This window comes from Pseudomyrmex gracilis, unplaced genomic scaffold (assembly GCF_002006095.1).
Source record: "Pseudomyrmex gracilis isolate BER0280 unplaced genomic scaffold, ASM200609v1 scaffold_76, whole genome shotgun sequence".
Lineage (NCBI taxonomy): Eukaryota > Metazoa > Arthropoda > Insecta > Hymenoptera > Formicidae > Pseudomyrmex > Pseudomyrmex gracilis.
The window spans coordinates 141,382-166,141 of NW_018020660.1; the positions used below are offsets into that span (position 1 = coordinate 141,382).

Here is a 24,760-nt window from a genome sequence, read left to right on the forward strand (position 1 = left end):
AAAATACAAGTCTTGTAATATCAGTGACTGTTTATTGAATATATTACTGATTTTACGTAGACTTTTCTTTAAGTATGTTAACATAGCTATTATCGAGATTGTTCAAAAATAATCTACAATCGTAATGCGCATTTTCGTTAAAATTAGTAGAATAGACGCAGTATTATTTTTAACCGCAATAAAAAACAATTATTTAAAACTTAATATTATAATTACTATTTATTTTTATTTGTTTTTTTTTTATTTATGTTAGAACAAACACAATCACGTACTGAGAATACTGATTTTTCATCTGATTTATAATGTCTTTGCAAGATAAGTGAGATTTCAACACTTTCTTACTTTGTTACTGTTATCACAAAATTCCAAGATAAAACAAAATGCGTATTATGTTTTGCACGTATGTACGTGTTATTTCAAATGTGTTTATAATTATTTGTTAGTTTCGCGTAGGATAAAGCGCGGGGCTAATTGGGCCACTTTTTATTCAAACTATTATAAATTTTCACACAATTACAATAAACTAATAAGACTTGTTTTAAAAGGTAGCATATTTATTTAACTCAAGAAGTAAATATTCAGGTTCTTACGCTGCTTAAGTAAGCATTTAGATTCTTAAAATATTGCGTACATAGATAAAAATGTATGTTGAATGAAAAAAAGTCAGAGTGGCTTAATGTACTTATGATAGCGATAAGAATTGAAACAGAAGTATAATTGTCTAATAATAAAAATTATATATTAATTTTAAAAACAATAGAATTAGATGTATTAATTAAAAAAATTGGTTATTGAAATATTTGCAAATTCTCCAACTTGCTCTTCTAATTAATTCCGTTCTACCTTACGGAACAAAAACTTTTATTAGACGTGTATGAAGGAAAGTGGAAACGTCTCCCAGAAATTGTTCATATATTTTCTAGATATATTTATAGATATTATAGAAATGTATGGAGTAGCAAACAATATGCGAAAAACTGAAATCTTACTTCCCATGTTCTTTTTTCATTCATACACAAACATTAGCATTATTTTTTTCGGTATTCTTAAAATATTTTACACATACTACTTTTCATTCTTATACATACATTTTTATAATATAATAGTAATCTTTTAAATATATCAGATTTTCAACATGCACAACAATCGCACAATTCAACACATACTATTTTTATTTTATTTTATTTTTTAATTTGGGAGTTATTTTGAATATGCATTGTTGTGTTTGTCAGTAAAAGAGTGCTATTGCCAATAACCTTTACGAGATAAGATAGTACTAAATTTAGTGTCATTGTTCTCTGATAACATTGTCAACAATTAGCATTGTCTTATAAAATATAGAAATGTGCATAAGTTTCATTGGGGAAAAATTCAATTGTATGTTCATTGAAAGGAACAATAGAAAAAATACAGCGAGTTTTATTTTTTTTTATAGACTGACGGAAAGAAATTACTTAATTTATGTTGATGAGATTTAGCTGCTTAAATGATGTCTTACAAGAGACATATTTATATTCGGAGATATACTAGTTTGCAAGAAAATGTTATTGCATTATATATACATGCATTTATTTACAATTTTACGTGCTACGTCGTAAAATAGAAAATCTGTTTATTTAAAGTCATCTGAAATTCTATTCGCCGTTGAAAATTATCGATGATTTACTGCACCGTACATATTTGAAAGCAGTGTGTGTTGAAGATTAAATGAATTTCTCGTATCTTCCAAAGAGTAGCGCGATATGAAATAGCAGTTGACATTTTTAGATATGAGAAACATTTCGTAGTATACACAACATTGGCCGCAAAAAGATCATTTACCCCCGATCATTAAATCCCGTTAATTTGTTATTTCTTTTGCACGGTAGATTAGATAGATGACGGTATCATTAGGTAGTGTGATGAATGCGTTAAAAAATTATAGAACAGTACGCGTATAGTTACTTAAATTAAATATTCAGTGGACGAAAATCCTGAAAACACGCAATGTGAATTTTGTATTCGTGTTTCTAGGAACCACGAATGCGATATCTTCTTTGCAATTTAGGAAAGCGCACATTTTACTTGATGTATGTAAAATTACATCGCGCGTGTTGCATAATACTCTCGCATGCGCAAATTACGTATCAATGTTTCATGTTAACGACTTTTTCTCGACGCGTTTGCGCGACTAATTTCGTACATAAGTGGACATCACCGAGAGAATCGACATAAATTTTCCGAACACGGAACAATCGCAACTTTAGTTTCAGTACGAAAAATACTAGAACTTTAAATCATAACAAAGTTTTTTCATCGGCTTGCGAAAACCTTTCAAGCTGTGCAACAGCTGATCCCGTTTTGATAAGCGAGCGGCGACTTATACTCGTTAGTCCACGTCAAAAAGAAGCAATTCTCCACCGGAATAAACATATCGGACGAATTTTGCGCCGTTTATCAATCTGACAGTGTATAAAAATTGCCAGCACAAAAACCGATAATCGTATTTACGTAGAAGGATTTATCGGGGCGGAAGATTGTTGCGATGCAAATTTCGGCGATTTGCCGTGACGGTCGAGGCCGAAGGGATAAAGAGACTGTGGAAGTCGAGCTAACTTAAATGGAATGGAATAAGGTTACGTTTCACACGGGAAAGCATATCTCCCACTCCTCGTCCGCTTTGTGCCACCGTGTTCCGTCTTACGGACGGAGGATAATAGCTTTCGAAACGCAGTCTCGGCAAGTCTTCGTTCTCGCGCCGCGCCGCCCGTAGCACCTTGTTGCTCGTCGCGAGAGACGTCGACGACGCGTCTCCTCATCGAGCCGCCGGCTGCCGAAGACGAAAGACAGAAGAGGATGAAGAGTGCGCTTCGCTGTATACACAGCATTATCTATACTCTCCAAGTTTATGGCGCCCGACACTCCCACTATCTCGTCCTTCTTCCTTCGTAGGGACTCTTCCACTTTGACTGTTCGCATTTGCCGCGGAGGATGGCGGTCGTTAGCCCGGAGCTCTTTGCGAAACGCGTTCATTATGCGCACTACGTTATGCAATTAAACTTATAATGCGATAAGTCAATTTTTGTTACGTCACGCAAACGCGTCATTGCAGACGCATCATTATGTATTTACTTATTCGAGTCAAAATTGAGTCGATTCATCAACATTCGATACAGTGGAACTCCAGTAATTTCGAGCATCGCAATTTCGATTTCCTTTTTATGAGCGGGCCAATATTTTTCCTCCACTATTGATCATTCCTCGATATTCTGGAGTGACTGCGCAACTCGTAGACGCAACTCCACTTTAAGAGAAAGAGAAACATATCGTTCGTCTCTTGCTACCAGTCGGTTGCTAACTGGAAGGAGAAAAAAGCAATTTCGAAGTCTGAGAAGAATCCTATGCGCTTGAGTTCTATTGTACTCCATTCTCGCGTCAACGATTCATCGCCGAGTCGCGAGTAGTGTGTATTCTCGAAATAAAATCAGTTAAAATTTCACTGATTGATTCAGTTTCAATAAGAATCAGTTGAATATATTATTTTTGATACTCGTTTGATTGAGGAAAGATATACGTTAAGGCAATCGAAGTATCGAGAATTGCGATGACGCGTTGTAGATCGTCTGTAGTCGATAATAAGCACATCTGACGAAATTCAATTATACGATTCCCGTGGGCAAGTAACCCAATTTGCACGTCATCAAGCCGCACACGGCGAAACTAGTTCGAAGACCCGCACCACCTCCTACCTCCGTCGCGTGCGCGTCCGGGTCTACCTATATCAAATATTGAAGTTTCTGGATTGCATCGGACTGCCCTCGGGGATGCCAAATAACCCGCGCCGACCTCCACCTACGCGATTCGTCTGTACGTCGAGCCGTAATTGCCTGTAATTCACCGCGACGCGGTCGTATTATAGAAATCGGTAAAGCCGCCGACCCAATGCGGGTCTGCCAACATCATTCGTAAACGTTGTTCAAAGACAGTTTGCGAATTTATGCTGCAAACATATAATCGTAAATCGTATTCACTTTACGTGCCGTGTAAAAGTAAAGTAAAGAGCTGTTGAGATTTGTATATTACACAATAAATTGCAATTTTTATGTTAAAAATATTCTCAGAGAAACAATAGCACAGCAAATAAAAAAGACTAGATATAAGAGCGCGATATATGATATAAAATATAAATAATTGATTGAAAATTTTTAACTCGAATATATTGACGTCCTTGGTTTGCATCTCAAAAAACATAGAAAAGAACCTTACTTTCTTAAGAGATTAAATTAAAATAGTCGAAAACTAATTCTGTAGGTACGAGTATAATTAAATATTCTTGTATCTATTAATTTTTTAGTTTGCGTAAGTGATCTGTAACTCGCGTGTCGACGACGACGCGATGGAGCAATTGCCATCGACGTATTGGCTTCTTGATAGGCACTCGCTCGAGCAGATCACTTCTCTCTCAATTCTCCTTTTCACGATGGCCTGTCTTGTCGTTGGGGAACTTCTCGAGGTCTCTTTGGTGCCATCGTGAAACGCTCATGATCAAACGTATCGTAAAAGACGCGATTGGTCATTTTCGCTCGATTCATTGTCCGCCGGTTGCGACGCTGTATAATAACACCAAGTGTGTGCGTTCCATTAATTGTATCACACATGCAATTGACGAAAGCGAATTCCAAATATTTTTCTAACGGCATGCAATACATTTACTTTTGTTTTGGTTGAAATGTTCAGGCAATAAAAGTGAGCGATTTTAATCTTTCATGGACTGACTTCTAAAACAGTCTACTAGTTGAACTGACTGGGTCTGTGAGACCCACGCAACTTTAAAATCACACGTCTTCGCGAAAAACCCAAATTTTTTCAATTTTTTTTTTTTAATCAAAAGTGTGAGCGATTCTGCGTCGATAAAAAAACCAAATTGAAAAAAATCTAGTTTCAGCAAAGATATAAGCGTTTAAAAAAAAAAAAACAAATTTTAACTAGAGACACCGGTTTGAAATTTTTAGATGGGCCTTGGAGACCCATGTCAGCTCACAAAGAGTTAAACGGAAATTAGTTTAATTAAGCGAGACCGAAATCCTCGTATTCGAATTTCCGCGCGACGGACGTCTAGAATAATTCATGCGTGTCAGTAGATCGTCTCTGCGTCGCGCCCGACGCCATCTTGACGCGAACACGAATTAAAGAAGTGGTATGCGCGTCTTTTTAGAGTTTCGAGAATTTACGAACACATTCCCTTCCGCTATATTAGCTTGCCTTACGAGAATTCACGCTGCTCGAAACTCGTCCCGGTGAATCTCCCCGTCTCTCTGGTCTATATACGTACATATTCGAACCGAACCGCATTACATACACGGAACATTTTCCTATTCCAAGCACCGCTATACGGCTGAGCGCAACGATGAGTAATAAGGCGTAAAAAGCTATTAGATTGGCCGACAAGATCCTTCGTTCCGCACCGCCTCCATCCGTTCTTTCTTTCTCGAGAGAGATTTACAAGACTTGAAAAGCATTCGCCTCAGAGTCGATGAGAGAGAAACGAGCGCTCGAGGCTGAAGGACATTTTCTCGTCTTCGCACCGTGATATTTCCTTACTCCCTGAAGCGCAGCGTGTTTGAATTCTAAACTTAAGCTCTACAGTTTTTTCTTCTAATAATAATTTTTTTTTATAATTTTGCAATATTCCTCGCAGATTAGTTTACGTCTACGTAGTGCGTCTACGAACACGCGCGTAAACAAAGAACTTGCTTTATTCCCAATGAAGTTAGCGCAAACGCAATTTTCACAATTTTCCTGATGTACATTTTGTAATAATAATTTCTATTTGTTTATTGCTTTTTTGACGCTACATGAAAACGCTGAAAACTGATTGTGATATTTATAAAGCTTCCTCGTTTTATAAAGATACGGGGATGGTAAAAAACAAAAAAAAAAAGAAATACGATTCCGATACACGAGCAAAGGGCGCAGCGGGTCAACATCACCATGGTAATAGACACCGGGGGTGGGAAGAGGGGTGACGGCGGCGGTTTCGCGAAGGTGGCGGCGGAAGGTGATGGTGGTAGGATAGGTGGGGTGCTGGCTGGCGCGGGGTGGCTCGATGGTGGTAGGTCGAGCGCGCGGGGACCAGGGAATAGCCTCCGGGTTAGGGGCTGACGGGTCGTGGCGGGCGGAAAAGGGGCGACTCCGCCAGTCAGCGGGTTAGAGCCGCTCCGTGCGGGTGAGAATGCGAGAGTCGCGTGTATGTGACGAATTTTCTTCTCGGATCGCGCGGAAAACTTATCGCGCGTCGCACTGTCGCTCACGTGCTGCGTTGCCCTCTTCGCGCAAGAAAGAGTGACACAAGCGGATTCCCGTGTTCACGCCTGTCACGGCGCGCCGTCTTTCTCTCTGAAATCTCGCTTTCTAGGAATTTTCGTCGCTCGCAGCTTAAGTGAGTCGCCCGCGAACTCGCTTGCTCGCGAGTAAATTATCGAGTGCGTTGTGCGCGCGAATTACAAAGTGATTGTAGTACGTCAGTGGGGTTCATAAACCACGTGTCATTTGTGGAAGTGTCATCTGTGCGAGGCAAATGTTCCTGTCAGTTCTCAAGACGGAGTGTCGTCATTCGCGAGAATCTCCAAGACTGTGTGTGCCTGCGCGTCGTCGATTTAACTCACAATTGACAAACTGTATAAACGCGAAATAGAAATACACTGCCATTGTGAATCAAACTCGATCGTGTAATCACGCGCGGAGAACGTGAACTTTCGAACGTTATATGTTGTCGTGGCGTGGAAAATACGTATCTTAAACGCAAAGGCGTTTCGTCCACAAGTCATTTCGGAGTACTTTCTTCCTTTGCCTTTTTTTTCCCCTTACGGCTGCCTCCGCGTTTTTCATTACGATAAATAGCAATTCTTCCGACAACTCGAAATTGTTTTTAAGTACGAGCGAGCGGAATAACCGAGAGAGTCTTTGTAGCTTCGAGTTTCCTCGACAAGTATAACAAATATTCACATTTTTCTTTTTCCCGTTCAATTACCGTTTCAATTGTAATACTTTCAATTATAGTATCCAGTTCTTTTGCCGACACGTGTGCGTTATTATCCCGCGAATGTTGAAAAATGACACGCTTATTCGAGTAAGTAATACGATCGCAACTGATTTTTTATTTAAGAGACAATCGGATAAGAGATGTTCAATTATTCCCGTGCAATTACCGGTTAATATGTCGTTCTCAACGGAGAGAGTTTAATTTTCCTCTAAGGGAGAGCGAGACGCGTCTCTCACGCGGGCGATACGCGCGATGCTTCCCATCGGCTCAAAATTCCCGACGAGTGCGTCTCTCGTATAATCGATATTGCAGAACGATGTTAACAAGCCGTGGCAAGACACACACTCGGCGTAATTGTCATTTCTCGGACCTTTCGAGCACAGCACGAGATGCAAATTTCGTTCGTATGTGATCCCCCTACTCCTCTTTCTCTCTCTGTCCCCGATTAATGTAACGACCGATAATTTCATTTGCAAGTTCATTATGAAAATGGAACTGTTTCCATAGAAATTACACAATTGGAGGTGATGGCTCGTCCGTGGGTCGCGGCGATGTGGAACACGGATGAAATTGCGAGCGAAAGAGGTCGGTTGCGTGGAAGAACGGTGCGTGGAATACTCGCTGACAGGGTTCGCGCGCCGACAAACAATTGCAAAAATATATCCGTACGCGTCGTAAATAAAAACACAATCTCGTCGAGGAACACTCCCTTTCTCTCTCTTTCTCTGTCTCTCTTTCTCGTTACGCGAAAATCTTACGCGGCACGGCAAGGAAACGATAATCGCTTCCGTCGTTCCTTAAACGTCCGCAAGAATAATGCCGATCTCACGTGACTCGTTAACCGAGAACGTTTAACGTTATTGCGTCGTGAAGAGGGATAGGGTGCAATCAATTTCGCGGAGGGTTATATATTATGTGCGTTCTGCGGGGAATCACAAGTCTAATCGCTCGGAACGACAAATATCGCCGAGTCGCGCTATATTGCAAAAGTTAAATTGCAGGTTTTACAATCGATCGAGATTTTTTATTTGATACTCTATCAAATTTTTATATCGAGATGAAAATCGACATACCAAGTCAGTTTTGTACACACATTTTTTTATTTTATCTTAAAAAGTATACTTTAGTAGTAAAATTATTAACTGTCGCGTCGACGCGGAATATATCCTGCGCCTATTTCGTTAAATCGTGACGAGTTTGCGGTGAGCGCTGGATTCGGCAATGCGAACAGAATGCGTTAAATGCAAAACGGCGACACGTCAGCGGATTATAAAAAAGAAAGCCTTGTCATGGCATTGGCGGGAAATTAACCTGTTGACAGGTGCGTAGACCCGAAAATCGATTGTGTATACGTCCGATGCAGATGTCCACGCGTAGCACGTGCGAACGCGTGCACTTGACTGCAAGCATTTCCGGCTCGCAGTTGCGTAATCGATCTTTCGCTGGTCTCGACGGGCGCAACGCCATTACTTTCGCTTTGTCCGGCAGTCGTCGCTTATTAAATGTGCATTTGGCTGATAAAATAAATTAAACAATATATAAACAGAACGAGAAGTATTTTTGTCAGTTTCATCTTTTGTATTTGTTTCTACGTTAAAATGTATTTATCCAGGTATTTTTGTTCATTTTTTAATTAATTTTTTTACAAATTAATATCGGTGTTCGAAAAAATTGTAAATAAAATTGCAAAAATGTTCGTCATCGCTGAGACATCGATGCTGCCTGTATCCGACACATCCGCGGGCAAATACTCTTTTTTGCGAATAATTCTGATGAAATCGTCGAATAGTATTTGGCGGGAATATCGCGCTGTGTCCGAAGCTCCGAACGGAGACCGAACGAACCCAAGCGTATCTACCGCGCATTTCGCTGAATTTTTTTGCCGACAGTCGCATCTGCGTGTGTCGCAGCAAAATTGCGTTACGCGTGTGTCGGTCGTTTTGTTTCCGGAAAAACTTGCGAATTATTGTTTTTATTCGTTTCAGAACTACAATTGAGTCAGAAAACTAATTGAATGACACATTAGAAAAAAAACAAATCGTGTTTATAATTAAAAAAAATGATCTTATGGTTGTGAAAGAAGAACATCTCGAATATGTTACGAGTGTCAAAACGAACAGCTGAAGAACGATTAATCTTTAAAATGTGAGCGTGATCGAAATTAACGATATCTCAAAAACTGTTCGCTGGACTTTGCAACAAAATAATTCGCGAAAGTTCTGTTCGCCACAACTTTTTTCGTGTTGTGCAAGATTTTGTCATTTAAAAGACACTGAAAACTTTTTCCAATCGACCGCGAGTCGTTGCGATAGAATCCGCCCTCCATGCGAAAGCGGCAACATGAAATCTTTCATCAGTCACTAGTTGAGTCGATAGAGACTGCGGAGGATATAGCGCCGCCACATAGTTACCTCAACGAAGGATCTAGCATTAATTAGCAGACATGTATACTCACGTACATGGGGAGAACGGCATGTGCTGTTATCTTCCCACCGTTCTGTACCTCGAACGATACCGTAAGTACTTTTGCCGACTAGGTGGATTAGCGAGTAAAATGTTGCGAAATTGTATGAAGAAAAAGTTTAGCGTGCAAATATATATTAGAAATTGTTGTTGTTGCAAAAACTTGTGTTTGTTAAGTAACAATCTCAGTAGTAGAATATTTAAAAAACTAAAAAGTAGTAAAAGCAATTTTACAAACTAAATTACGTCTATCTTAATAAAAGAAATTTAAACAAAAGTTACTAAAAAGACTTGCTAATGCTCCTTTAACTTTCTAAGCTATTTCTATATCGTATCAAAAGAATGAATTTAAATGCTAATTATTCATAAACGTAAAAAGATTCGTCATAACACTTAAAAACATTTATGTTCGATTACATGTACGACTAGCAGGAGAAAGTTTTGGAGATTTTGCCTGAGAAGGCCATCGTAATCATTTCTATGATCAACCGCAAGTCGTAACGGATAAGTCTTACCGCGTCCGTCGTCGGCTACGAAGCTTGCGAACGACGGAAGAGAGATAATTAATTCGGGAAGTCAACTCGGGGCGACGAGTTTCATACGCGGAGAGAAGTTACGTTTAAGCAGAGGCATATATTTCCGCGCATGCCCAGCGTTACTTCCGGACGCGAGCGGCGGATTAGTGTAATTTTAAGGGCGATCACCGCGAAACGACCGGAAGAAAGCGAGGGGAGCGCGTAACGCGCGCGAGAGAACTTATTCCGGACAAAAAAGGAGGGAGATAGCGAAAGATTTTGCATAATAAAGCGGTTAAAGCGCGACGGGCGAGCTGCGCGCCCGGTTGAAGGTTGTACATATAAATGCCGCAGAGGAGGTTATCGGATAAACGAGGGGTAAACTGCATCCGCCTGCATCTTCCGGTGAAACTTGCTTTTTATCCATCATGTTTTTCGAAGAAGGGCTTTATCGATTGATGCATTACAGCAACACCATTATACCATTAACGTTATTATCTCAAATATAGTGTCTGCTTCATCGAATGTTTACATTAAAACTTATCAGAAAATTTCTTCAGTGTAGTAGGTTTTGTTTAATTTATTTTGTTTCCATTGATTTGTTACCCGCACTCGCGTACATTGTACATGTTCCACGTGATCAGAGACCATTTTGATACACTCTCGTTTTGCGATTAAATCGAAGATCGTACAATATATAATCTCAGAGATGCTTGATTTATATCCTCGCTATTTTCTGTTTGCAACAATCGCCAATGTGTGTTCTCAGGCGGCAATTGCTATTGCGATTTCAAGGAAATCTTGTCGCGCGTGAAAAATCGACGTGACGCCGATTCATTTTTCTCGTCGCGCCAGCTGTTTGCCTCAACTCGCCGCGGCGGGCGCTAGCTTTAAAAAAAAAAAAAAACTCAAAACGAAAAAAATTGCGAGGCCAACAAAAAGGGAACGAGGGATTACACGTCTCTAACTGGCAGGATACTGTGATTTATTCGCGACCCGTGATTTGTCGATCGGCACCGGGGCGAACGGAGCGCACAACAACAATTAAAGTAGCGAAATTTAATATTCCATCGCTATACGCGACGATTTACGCGCAGGCGATGACATCGAACGGCGCAATGGAAAATTGATTTCATAATGTCGCATAGTGCATGTATCACTTACGAAAAAATTATACTGGAAAAAACTTGAAAAATCTGAAATTTTCAGAGAATTCTTTTCCGTGTAAAAAAATCACGATATCTCTATAGTTTTTTCATCAAACATTTGGAAATTTGGTTTTAGAAATTGGTTTTTTTAAAGAAGTTTGTCTTTATAATTCGCAAGATGATTAATGTTGCCAAAAATAATGAAATATAAAATGAAATATTTCTATCTGAAAAAAGTTACGGTATTTTTGTGAAATTTTTTATGAAATATTTAAACAAAAGGTTGTTTTGTCTTTATAATTTGCGAATGCAATTAGTTTCATCGTAAATATTATTAAACATATAAGACAACTATATTTTATTTTATAAGCAAGAAATGCTAAACTATGGTCACACGCTAATCAAATTTACGTTGTATTTGCAAAACAAAATTTATTATCTATTTTTAATAACGATTTAAACGAGAGAAATTGTCTGATGGATCGAGAGAGTTTTCAACATTGAATAGATATCACGAAAAAGAAAGTGTAAACGCTTTTAATCTCCCGTTTCGAAGTTTTTCTTTTTTTTGCAACAAAATATAATACCATTAGTAGAATTTGATATCTCGTTTATTTGAGGACATATTAACCACATTATTTAGCATGTATTTTTTTTACGCGATAACAGTTGGTAATTTCACGTGTCGGAGTTAAAACGCGGTTAGGACACGCGCGCACGCTCGCTCGCGATAGCGTTTGAATTGAAATAAATTCGCGCGCGCAGGGACGGAAAAATTTCGCGAACGAGAGCGGAGGCAAATGGCCATCGAGATTATCGCGGTTTTACGCTACAGTTGGCTCGGACGACCGCTACCTGCCAGCCTGGCGGGCTGGCAGTCTGGGCGGCGGTCCATTTCAGCCGTCGTGCGCAGAACGTAGATTAAATCGGCGCTGTTTGTTGTACCCGTCGGCTTTTGAGGTCCGCTCGCTTGCGATTCGCTCTACGTTATTGTCCGTCGCTTATATCGCCGCTTGACACGTGGCCGTGATTAATTTCGAAAGAGAGACAGCATTCTTCCGCAATTTGCCTCGACTTCTTCGCGCATGCTTTCTCTCGTAAATTTTTTGCACGAATTAATAGCACAGCTATATTATTCCGTCCAAGTCATTTGCGTACTTAATTTAATTTTGAACTAGTCTGCACTATTAAGCTCTTTCCTTTTTCTTCAGTTTGTTTCTAAGTATTTTTGCGCTCGAATATATACGCGTATATGATGTGACAATTGATTCTCACAGCTTTCTTCTTCTTTCTTCTCCGGCACAAAAGTGTCGTTTGATTTGAAACAGTTTTGTTTCCGGATTTTTCCCTCGTGCAAACCTCGTGCTACTGTCCGATCGGTTTATCCTTCATGTTTCGTTTCGCACGCGTCGAGTGTCTTTGCATCTGCCAGCCGCCATCTACTCGATATATATGCGCGACACGCTCTTCATCCTTTCCCAGTCTCCCAGTGCCACTTACAAGACGGAAAGGATAAGAGTCTCGTTCATTTATCGCTTCCGTGCGCCAAACAGTCTTCGCCGCGCGAGTATCGCGAATTAATTACTCGTTTCAGGACGTTTTGCAGCTAATAAGAATACCGGTTTTGAGAAAAAGACACGCGCACATGTTTGTTCCGCGACTCTACGTAATGTACAATGTATTAGTATTTTCTCTCGTCTCAAAGTACTGATCAAAGAAACATACTCGGCATAATACGCCGCGCTTTCCTCGTGTCAAACGTTCTCTGATTTCAAAAAAAAGCAGCATCTCTCTGACGTCCTCGAGCTATTGTAGTACCTCGCACATGCGATGACTACGCAGCAAAAGCTTTCTTTAAGAAAAGCAAAAGCTTCGACGACGCAAAGAGCAATGCGATTACACGTGTGCGCGAGAGCACGAAATGAAAGTGACTGTAGACTTTTTTTTATGATCATATCTTTATCACGAGCACTAAAGAGCTTATGTAACAAAAGTCCTACTCTTTCATAGACATCTCTTAACAACGCTGTCTAATCTTGATATGATAAAATCTACCTGTTAGTTTTTTACTAGAAAAAAAATTAGCTCTCGGGCAATAAAAGTCACAAACTTTGTGATAAGCAAGAGACAACAAATAATTGTAAAATTGTGTAATAACTTTGGTAATAATCTATATCTCTTTTTTTCTTTCAAATATCATTATTTTGACTTTTTACTGCATTAATTTATAAAACATATTTTTATAAGTTCTGTGTTCTCAGAATTTGTAATAGTAATTTTTATTTTTTATGCCACTATGTTTTTATCGTTACAAAAGAATATCATTTTTTCCAGATTAATTTTTTTACATTTCTCTCTCTCCTATTAATAACGCTTTTGATTTATGAGACAAAATGGCGATTGCTATCGTGCGGGTTAGAGTAATATTCATTGTTTCCTAATCGTCACAATGTTCCTCCTTTCCGGCTAGACTAAATCGAACTGCCGTCCTGCGTATGCAAGGCAGATCCAGTTATCCGAACTACCTTGAATACGTCGAGTTACACGCTGACTATCTGGCCCTTAATATTACACAAACGCGCATTGTTCTATTGCCGCTGGTAATTAGAGATAACCGAGCCGAACAGTAATTCGCTTCTGATATACCTCTTTCCCTCTCTCTCCGGTGTACGGCCGATTGTAAAATAGGTTCTCGTAGTTGGCATACCAGCCGCCGCATTCTCGATTTATGTTTTCTGTCAGCGGCGAGAGGGAACATAGCTGCACATTCTCAGCATTATTGTTATTAACGAAGAATGATCTTGCCAATAAATATTCCTGCTGACAAATAATCTAATTGTCAACTGAACATTTTTTAAGATAAAACTTTCCTTTAGAAGAGACTCTTCCAATGACTTTGTTTTTTTCACATATATTATAAAGATCATTCTCTGTCGTCGGTATCCAATACCCTCTTAAATAATATGTGTGAAGGATTCACGGCAATTAGAGAAGCCTCTCCTAAAAGAGAATTTACTTTTTTTATAATGTTCTTTGACAATTTGCAATTTTTCTGAAAATCCTGAAAAATAGAGAAACGCTACTCAAATGTTTTGAAGCTACGCAAATATTTTGAAAGGATGAAATAGAACGTCATTGATAAAAATTCGATTGTTCTAGATTTGCGTCAATTTTGCTTTATGTTTGTGAAAATTGTGGATAAAAAATGTCCATCTACTTTTCTTGTGCGTTTATTACACAACTGATGTCATGTATACGTGTGCATTTCCGCAAACAAGATTATCAGTTACACAATTTCACGGATATCCAAGAACGCGCAATCTCCTTGCAAATTCAGAAAATCTGTATTTTGTAGCTACAATTTGTTTGTTCTATACACGCAAGGTATCACAGCGAATATGGCGTCGCAGATTAAACGTTGCCCCGTTTCCGCGCATTTGCACAATTCCAGACTTGATTGTTATTCGGTCGGATTAGATTCATGGGAATTCATCTGTCTCGCGCGGGATTGTTTCGTAAACAATAACGCATTTCAGATCTTTGTTTATTTTCATTTTCGCGGAAACTACTACCGCGTGAAAATTCATCAGTTCTGTGTTTTTGTGCTCGGCGAGTTTTAATTTTTAACTTGAAAATAATTTAATCCGCCGTATTTTTGTCTCCCATTACGTTTCATACTTCATATACAATGTATGTATTTAAAAAAATGTGTTCACATAACAGCGTATTTTTGTTCTTCTCTCTGTTCGACATTCTTTGTAATAGTGGTGTATACATGTACAGCGTATGGGTAAAGTCACTGCGATAGGGATGTTTTCATGGCCCATTTTTCACGAGTTTCGTTATGACAAAATCGTTTCATTTGTCTTTATACATGGTTTCATGAATGTGAATGATGGATGACTACCATTTACATATCTCGGTTGACACGGTAAATATTTTATACATTTATATTGAACGCGCATAAAGGCGGAATAATTTTCCAGACGCAAAGAAATTTTTTTTACAACAAAATGAAATTTTTATTTCCACAGAGATATACAATTTATACATGTTTGTCGGACAAATTGGTCGTATATATTTTGTGCAACATTTTTGAGCCAATCTGTTTTAATCTATTTGACACTTTTATTGTTGTCTTGTTCGTAGTCGTTTATGTCACACATACAATTACATTTATGTGTGTGTATAAATGCGATAGCAGTTTTTATTATCTACGTATATATTTTGAATAAGTTTGATTGGGGAAGCGGCGCTGTCTGTGGAATCTCGTCGGGCCGGGCATTCGTGTGTCAGGTCCTTTGTGGGTGTAGCCGAGATTCTGGTCCGCGGCCCTGCTCGACAGTTTGTCGATAGTCCGTTTTTTTTTCTGTCAGAATGACGAAATCTGGATTTACCGCTATATAAAACTATGTTCGTAAAAAACGATTTGTTGACGTTCTTCCACTACTAAGTAAATGTTTACACGTGTGTTCGCACGTGTCCGTATAATCTTAATAATTATTATATAGACACCTGATACAAAAATCAATATACACTTTTATCCTCTTCCGTCGTCGAAGTTTTCAACGCGACACTTAAGAGAAAATAGGTTATTTGACGGTGTTATACATCGTTTTCGACGATCTTGTAAACGAAGCACTTTCTCCTGACGTTTGCTGCTTGAATAGCTGTTACAAATGAAATAATTATTGTCGACCCCGCGCCGTCAATATGTCCCAACGTCGCCGTCGTCGTCATCGAGCAAAGAGACGGGGAAGTAGCGGCTCGTAATTCACTTCGATAATTACCGTGCTTTAATTAGACGAACGCAAAGGGGTTTCCTTTAATTATTGTGTGCGAACTGTGTCAACGGCGTCGCGTAATGAAAGACGAAAATAACACAGCGCGCCGGTAGGTCTCCTTTTTCGGCGCCCTTCGCCTTACGAAGGACCTTGAACTAAAGTGTCAAATAGACTCGACCGTAATTATCTATTTTACGTTATTGTTATAGAAAATCTTAATTATTGCTCAAAATTATTATAAATATATTGTTTAGAGAACTTCTATTGTTAAATGTTTTTTTTCTGAAGGAGTACTCTCTTTGTTATTATATAATTTCATTTAAATAAATCGTCACAGTAGTAGGTGCGTTATTTTTCTGGTGTATATTTCTAGTAAGCTGAATTTAAAACAACAAAAAAAATGTTATCTCTTTTAATTTTGTCAATAAACATTCACATTTTGAATTGAAAAAGTAATTGCAGCTACACTATGTTTCTTTATTGTCAACGACGGGATCAACTTGGTTGATGATGAGGAAAACGCATTTTCTTCTTAATAAAAGCCGAGAGCTTTCGGGACGAGTCCTCTTCCTACGAAGCCTGATAAACAGGACGTTCTCACGACCCGTGACGAGCTCGTTTGCTCCCTCCTTCCTCGTCCCCAATGCTTCGTGAAAATCGAGCACACCGGCATCTCGTAAAAGAGATACGGCGTTATAATTCATGAAACGCGACGTGCAGCCGGATGAACCATAAAGCCGAGGATAAACGGTCATACTTGGCATAGTTCCGTTGTCGCTCGCAACGATGGCTGACGTACCCATTGCCGTGTTATTACCGCCCAAGAAATTTACCTTACCTTCGCTTTCACTTCTTCCTATTCTTGATCCTAACCCTTCATGTGCAGAGGCACGCGAGAGCGGGCGCACGTCTGCTGTCTGGAAAAACTTGGAAAAAAACCTGGAATGTTCAGCGAATTTTATCAAAACTCAAGGGAGAGTTTTGTTAGTTATATTGAGAAGTTTTTTCTCAATTCTGTGTGTGTGTAACCTTATACTCTAACCTAACCGATTAATTTCTCTCTTTCTTTCTCCGAAGTAAGTAGTTAAATAGACACTACAAATTTATTTTTGATTATCTCTACGATTTCGCGCGGAGATGGTTGCACGATTCTTTAAAAGAAAATGTAGTGTGAGTTTCGAGTCTCAATAAGATATCGTAGTAGTACAACTCAATATCTGCGTCGGCTCATCACGCGAGAGCTTTTAATGCAAAGAAATATCGTCAGGGTAATTCAATGCTAACCGTGAATTATAAAAAGAGATTGAAGTGAAAAATTGCAAGAAGTTCAATAGCGTAGCATTATTATCTTGTCATACGTTTATAAATTTCCTAATTGTCCTGCGAGAAAACTCGTGCGATTCTTTGTGGTTTTTCACTCACTGCTTGTTAATGTTTGTTATCCAAATGTCTTTTGGGTGTAGTTCTATTGAGTTCTATTTTATTATTACAAGTTAAAACGAAAGGCTTTTATAGTACCAAACTAAAGAAAAAATATATAAAAATTTGAAATGCTGAGTATAAATAGAACTACATTCTATTTATACTGAAAGAGTCCAGGTGAATATATGTATGATATTTTTTTGAGAACATTTGAATTGTTTCCGCAAGTATACTCTTAACTCCGTGACTTAATAATTTATCGAAACACACACTCAAAGAGTTCCTTTCGCGCGCCAAAAAAACGGTATCAACGGTCGTGAAGGTGCGCAACGGAAGCATTTTCCATATCGCGCAGAGAGAAAGGAAGGCAAGAGATCGAAAGGAGAGAGCAAAGAAGCTGTTGCATCGGCGGCGTTACTGCGAAACCGATGCAATTGCCGTTACCTATTTGTTCTCGACTTGCACTCAGCGGTGCATGAGATCCTCTCGAGTCGTTTCACCTCCCGAATGGCTTCGCGCTCTCGATACTCTCTTCCTCGTCGGCGAAACGGTGAAGGGGAGCGAAGCGACAGTGTTTATGATGACCAGTGGAAAGCGGAAATGGCGAAAATAGGTTGGATACAATCCCCGTGCGTGAAAAAAATATATGACGCGTATATATTGATGAGAAATGCTCGTTTACAAAGAGCAATATTGCTGCTTTTTAATGTTTCACATACACACACACCCATATATATTTATGGATTTATATACATAAATTTATATACATAGGATCTTGTTCGATACCGAATTTATTTATTTAAATAAAAGAAATTGTTGTTTAAGATATTTCTCTCTCTCTTTCTCTCTCTCTCTCTCTCTCTCTCGTATATATAGAATTTTATTATATTGAAAATTTAGCAAAACTGTTTTTGAGAATAGTGGTTTTAATTAATCGGTTTAATCGATCCAGCAGGTCCTTTTCTTCCGCTAATCGGTTTTTTTGCTTGCACGTATTAAGAGCTCTTTCTCTTCTCTCTTTCGCTTTTGTTCATACGCAATCTGATAGTCTACTTTCAATTTCTCGGATCGCCGCTCTCGTCGCATCGCGCGGACTTTCAAATTTCATATCGAAATTTCCGGTTATTATCTGATGTAAAAACCGAAGCCGGGATATGTGTAGAAAGCATAAATATCGATAACAGTCAACTACTAATTAATGCGCATCAACGGATGTTTAATTAATGAAAGCGAATCTTTGGACGGAGAGATGGGGCGATTGCATTCAATCATTGGACTTGCAACGCATCACAAATATGGTTAATCAATTAGGGGCAGTATGTTGATTATAACGGTAATGAAGAAAATAGCTAATATAACGAAGCGGCGATGTTTGATAAACAATGAGATGAAAACACACGCAATTTAATTGATTATAAATCCGGTGAATGGCAACGTAATCACGTATAACGTTGTTAAATAAATATCAGTCTAATTTCTTATCTCTTGAGGGAAGGGAGTTGGCCACTTTCTTATCTGTGTTTGTCTTCTGTCTGTGTTTAGAGGCGCACCGGGCTCTGGAGCTCCTCGAGGATTATCACGCAAAGCTGACAAGACCGCAAGACAAACAACTGCGATTAGCCATCGAGCGCGTCATACGTATCTTCAAGAGCAGACTTTTCCAGGCGCTGTTGGGTGAGTTATTTGATGCATGTTTTACGCTTCCGATATTCTCTGCCGATATACTGAAAATCTATGGTTTGCATTGCATACATATATACATATTGCACTTATAGATTTTCACTATTTACCGAGCAGTAAATATCGGAAATGCAGTCTAAGTAGATTGTCATTCGTACTTAAAATAAGTTGCAAAAAAGTCGATAGTGGTATTTCAAAAAATTACCTTTTATTACACGACGAGCAACGGACCCTACAACATAAATACGCAAATAGAATATTTTGGAAGCAATCTCGAGCTGATGTTAATACGAGGCGATTCTCTCTGCAAGCAAGTGCGATGCACAGCTTTATCTGGATTTCACTAGGAGAGGAGGAGAAAGAGGGGGGAGAAAGGGAACCCGTAATCCAAACTGTTTCGTGTAACGATCGTCGTGTCGCGACGATAACGCTGATCGTTTTCGCCTCGAGATAACGGTCAGCCAATTATTGTTAGTGTTTAGAAATTCGTTAATTGCAAATTATTTAAGATACCTTCCGGCGGTTGTGAGATAACGCGGCCGCTCGAAAATTACGTTAACACGTAGAATCTAGTTTACAGTTTATTTAAACAATAACATATGCGTTACAACATATTCTGAGAAAATTTAAAGTTTATTTGTGTCTTTCTTTTTTTTTTCTTGCCGGTGTATTTTTATGATAAACTGTCAGCTATATATGTATTTATTCTATATAAAAAAATCCATGTGTTCCGCGAAGTGCGCGTTTTGGAGCCGAATGTATCGCATCTATTGTTGCCTTTTTTTCGCGTTACCGATTGGTTGGTTGGTTGATCGAGTTGAATCGAATCGGTAAGATCGAGAGAGTAAATAATGAAAAGCGATTTTGAGACAGTTTGTCGTATATGTAGAGAAAATTAAAAACGTAACTAAAGTCATCTGACAGGAAAGAGTAGAAAAACAACACGTGAAAATAACGTGACTGTAATTTATATTATATATAACATTAAATAATACATATTATACATATAATTTATTATATATTTATAATATTATACTTTATATTGTATTATATGTATTATATACATACTACAGTAATGTCACTGACCTTCGCCGCGCGACTTTGGCGGGGTCACTGACCTAGGCCGCGCGGCCTTGGCGGGGTCACTGACCTCCGCCGCGCGGCCTTGGCGGGGTCACTGACCTCCGCCGCGCGGCCTTGGCGGGGTCATTGACCTCGGCTGCGCGGTCTTGGCGGGGCACTGACCTCGGCCGCGCGGCCTTGGCGGGGTCACTGACCTCGGTCACGTGATTGCGGTATATATATATATATATATATGTGTGTGTATGTGTATTATATATAGATATAGAATATTATCTATAATATATGTATATTATATATAATATATATATATGTATAATATTTTCTTTTTTACTTTTTTCTTTGTCACGTGACTTTAGTGTTGTTTTTCCATTCTTCTCTCTTTCTCTTATTTTTTGAGTTTGATTTTTATGCGTTATTTTTGACATTTCTTGTAGGTGTATTACATAGTTTATAAGATGTATATATTAGCTGTCATCGCGGTGACAGGTTGTGTTCACTGATGCAACACATGAAAATGAAAATAATAATAGCGTGCGCGTAGCGCGCGCTTGTGTTGTGCTAGTATAAGAAAAACAAACTGAATATTAGAGAGGGGGAACTCGAAAAATTATTGACCTACATTGTAATTGATATTTCCTTGCGGTCGTTGCTCTGTTTAAAGCGAAAGATGTGATGTTTGATTTTTCCACTAAAAAGATTTTACAGAAAACCGATGCAACCGTCAAAATTCAATTTAATTGGAACCTGGTTGTGCTTTGCCGAAGGGTTTAAATCGTTTTACGAAATACTGACACGACTGCGGTTCTTTTATACAGGAATGAAGGGAAGATACCGAAACCGCGACTCGTTATTATTTATTGAAGCTGGCGAGTCGTCTCCGAAGATTCCTCGCGCTATTGTTGCACGAGATAAAGCGTCATTGTAGCGACAGCGATTTATTCTTCTCGACTCTCTGTTCACAATCGATAGTTTTTTTTTTCAATCTTGAAGTTATCTTTTCTCTTCAACATTCTTCACGCGACTGCAAGTACATTTAAGTGTAGATTATCATTATTTTATTTTTCTAAATTAGTTTTTCCGCGCGACTAAAAAACTTATTATATTTATGACTATTTAAAACTTATTATATGATAACAAAATTAATGTTCTTCTTATTCTGACGATTGATCGACTCGATCAACACGTGTCTCGATTTTTAGTTATTTCACTGATTATAAAATTTCTAATTGCAATTTTATTTTAAGTATGCGGCAGATAGATATACGTGTATATATGTACGTGCGGATTAACTTTGCCGCGAAACTGAGCGAGCATTGTTACGAGATAATTCGCTCGTGTACCTGTATCAAATCGATTCGGTCACCTGTCGAAACTCGTCCGTTCTATTTCCGTCGCGTCCGTCACGCAGTTATGTCGGCTACTTTGTCCCCCGTGTTTGTCCGGTCAAGCGGCTTCCGTGTTCGAGATTAGTCGGATGCATCTGTAACTGTTGCAAGCCGCGGTCTCGACGCACCTGCATACACACGCGCGCGCGCGTCATCGGTGTGTCACCAGCCGATAAACCGGATAGACCCTGTCCGCGGCTCGTGTTCTATCAGCTTTCGGGACAATGGCGTTGAAGATTATGCGTCACCGGGAGACTGTCAAGTGACAGGCGTGACAAAGTTGTCCGCAAAATTAGCTGGCTCCGTCCAACTATAATATGTCATATCGCACTGATGGTGTGTGGTTGTTTTTCGCTCGATTAAGCAAACACCGTCCGCCGTGTGTCGTACGAAAATCCGCTGAAAACTTAGCGCTCTTCGCTGAAACTCTAATCTCCGGATAAAAAGTCGCTCTTTTCCGTTAATTAATTTTTTTAAAGATTACATTTTTCATATTTTTAGCTTGATGCTCGGAACTTGAAGCAACTTGTAACACTTAAAATATTTATATGGACATTACGGAAGCGCGAGAAAAATATTGGAAGAACTTGGAAAGGAGTGTCGAAGAAAAACAGAAATATATTTGTTTGATTCTTTTTTTCTTTTTTTCGAGGTTGCAAGTCGCGCGAAAGAAATAAGTTTTGTAAGCGCACCTGAGCTACCCTCGTGTGTTTTTATTCCCGTTGGCGGGTTTTCCATATTCCCGGGAATATATATCGAACGAGAGAGGAATATACGCCGATGGTTTTCGAATTTCCGTGCGGAAGAAAATTGACTCGAGTGCGCGCTGCCAGTAACGATCTCGTGGAATGCTTGATCTCTCTCGCTGTCCGGAAGAGATCGTCGGGTTGGAAAGGTTTTTTTTTGACACAGCGCCTGAAGTGTGAACGCGCGCGGATGCCCGACGGGAGAAGAGGCACTTGGTGCGCGCACTCGAGCCATCTCGTCGTTGCGAACACAGACACTCGCAAATTTAAAATCGACCGGAAATCCCGCGAGCGCATCGCATTCGAACTTGTTGATCGAAGGGGAAACGCGAGCTTAAGCTTCGACGTTTCCGCAACGCGCGTTTATAATTATCAGAACAGCGTCTTTGAATTTTTATTCAGAGAAAGAGAACTAGATTCCGGCGTATATCACTATAAAAAGAAAATATCGTAAAAAATTGCGTTTCAGGATGGACTTATCAAAGTGCAAGGAAAATTTTAATTTAAATGCATATTTCAGTTCGATTATAATTCTCGAGACTTCTTAATTAGTTTTTCTTGCAATGTCGAGAAATTAAAAAAGTAGAACAAAAAGAGAGGGAAAGAGAGAAAAAGAAAGAGAAACTAGTTTTTTTTCGCGGATAAATTGTTCGGACGCGATTAAAGGTCGCTCGTGTCTTCCGGCGAGATTAAATTACACGAAGCGCGCTGCGGAAGCGCAGCAACTGCAATTGCACTACCTGCAGCAAGATAGGAACCAAAATGGCTTACGGATCGCATCGATTTAACGAGATAACATTTATCCAATAGCGTTACTTCGTTTACTTCGATTCGATCCGTGGGGGATGTAATCGTAGCGCTAATAGCGAACGCGATCTTTGTTAGGAGAATCTCTAATGGGAGATAGTAAACTTAATAAAACGATGTTTAACCGTCTGTAGTTCTTGCAAAACGCGAATCGATAACGGATGAAGAAAATCTCGAGAACACGACAAAAAGCGCGTGACAAGAATTACGTTGTGACTCCTGATGATCTTTTATTGGCAAGTTGCATAGAAAATTACAAGACGTATATCTCCGCGACATTGTTACACGCTCATCGGACATCGCGCCATCGTACACTTTCTGTCAATTTGAGCGACGTTGAGCTGCAAGCTTCCGAAACTAATTTCGAGTTTCGCAGCGCGATGTAACTTCGTTATGTACTTGGCGCTACCTTTATGACGTGTAATCCCGCGGCTACCGTTCGCGCTCGCGCGCGAAACTTTGGACGCACGTCGATCGTCCGTTTCATTCCATACACTTTTCAGTATTAATCGGAAAAGACTTGTGTGAAGCGCTCTCTTTCTCTTTCTCTCTCTCTCTCTCTTTTTTTTGTCATCATTCGACATTGCAAATTGCGAACTCCGTTACATATACCACCACTTTTTGTCACCAAAAATCGTACCTTTCGAATCGATTTTCCATCCTCTCCCCGCTTTCAAAAGAGAGCAATAAAGCGTGATTGGTGGGTTGTGATATATGCCGGCGGCAAATCAACCAAGTGGAAGAGTTAAGTGCCCGGACCGTAAATTTGAAATGCATTGGAAACTACACACGCTTCGGCCATCGCGAAATATTGCTGGGCGACGGCTTGCGCGTCCGAGATAACCAAAATTTGTCAACCGAGCCTCCCGATGCCTTGGTATCGTTGCCGTCTGGCGCATCCACGAGCTTTTGCATTATAATATATTGCACATGCCGCTCATGTCGCGCGCGTAATACGCAGAGTGCCGCGTGAGTGCGCGGCGCTGTTACGAAACGTATCCAACAGGTATAACGCGTCGACACGCACTCGCCTAGATCCATCCGCGAAGCGCTTAATCGCCATGTGCTCGACGGCGCAGAATGCACCTGTGAATTTGACGCTGTTCGCGGCCGCCGATACGAAACGCCCTGCGTGTCGAATCATCCGCCGCGGAATGCGACGCGTAAAATTTTCTGGCGAGACATGCACGATGCGCCAATCGTTTTATATTTTTTAAAATTTTATTTAACTGATGCAAAAGAGAGAAACGAGGTGAGAATAAAAAACAGGTTTTTTAAATACTTGAAGCTGCATATGTTTAAAAGTAATAATCCAAGATCTTTTGTTGTTTTTTTACTTTAAGCTTTTTAAGTAAAAAGAAATCCGACTGGTACGTTGAAATAATACGTTGATAAAGTGAGAAAGCAATATTTAACATAAGTTGATCTATCGAAATTAGTTCAAATCGCGTGTTGCACTTTAACACGTTTACTGTCAACTACAAGTTAACTCTGGCTTCGGAAACCTACTATGAGTTATCTCGTACTTGACAATGTTCTGTTTGTCGCCTTCAATCTTCTACGAGTCTTCCCGTAATACCTACTATATGCAATGCAAAGGATCACGCAATATGATCCTTTCAATTCAATTTTTGACATTGGGAGGTCAATGCAATATTTTTTAATGTTGGGGAACTAACTTCACGTGGTCATCAAAGTTCGTTGTG

General features: G+C 39.4%; 1 protein-coding gene across 15 annotated transcripts in view; it reads left to right on the forward strand.

Annotated features, from left to right (window-relative positions):
• The window catches only part of LOC109854966 (disks large 1 tumor suppressor protein), a 425,866-nt gene that overhangs the window by 40,020 nt on the left and 361,086 nt on the right, over positions 1-24,760 (forward strand). For 14 of the 15 annotated variants that reach the window (XM_020428635.1, XM_020428637.1, XM_020428634.1 and 11 more), the window contains one exon: positions 18,896-19,027. In XM_020428635.1, coding sequence (XP_020284224.1) covers positions 18,896-19,027 — 132 coding nt within the window. Of the gene's footprint in view, positions 1-9,449; positions 9,538-18,895; positions 19,028-24,760 lie in introns of those variants that run through there. The other variant, XM_020428646.1, reaches the window with a different exon arrangement.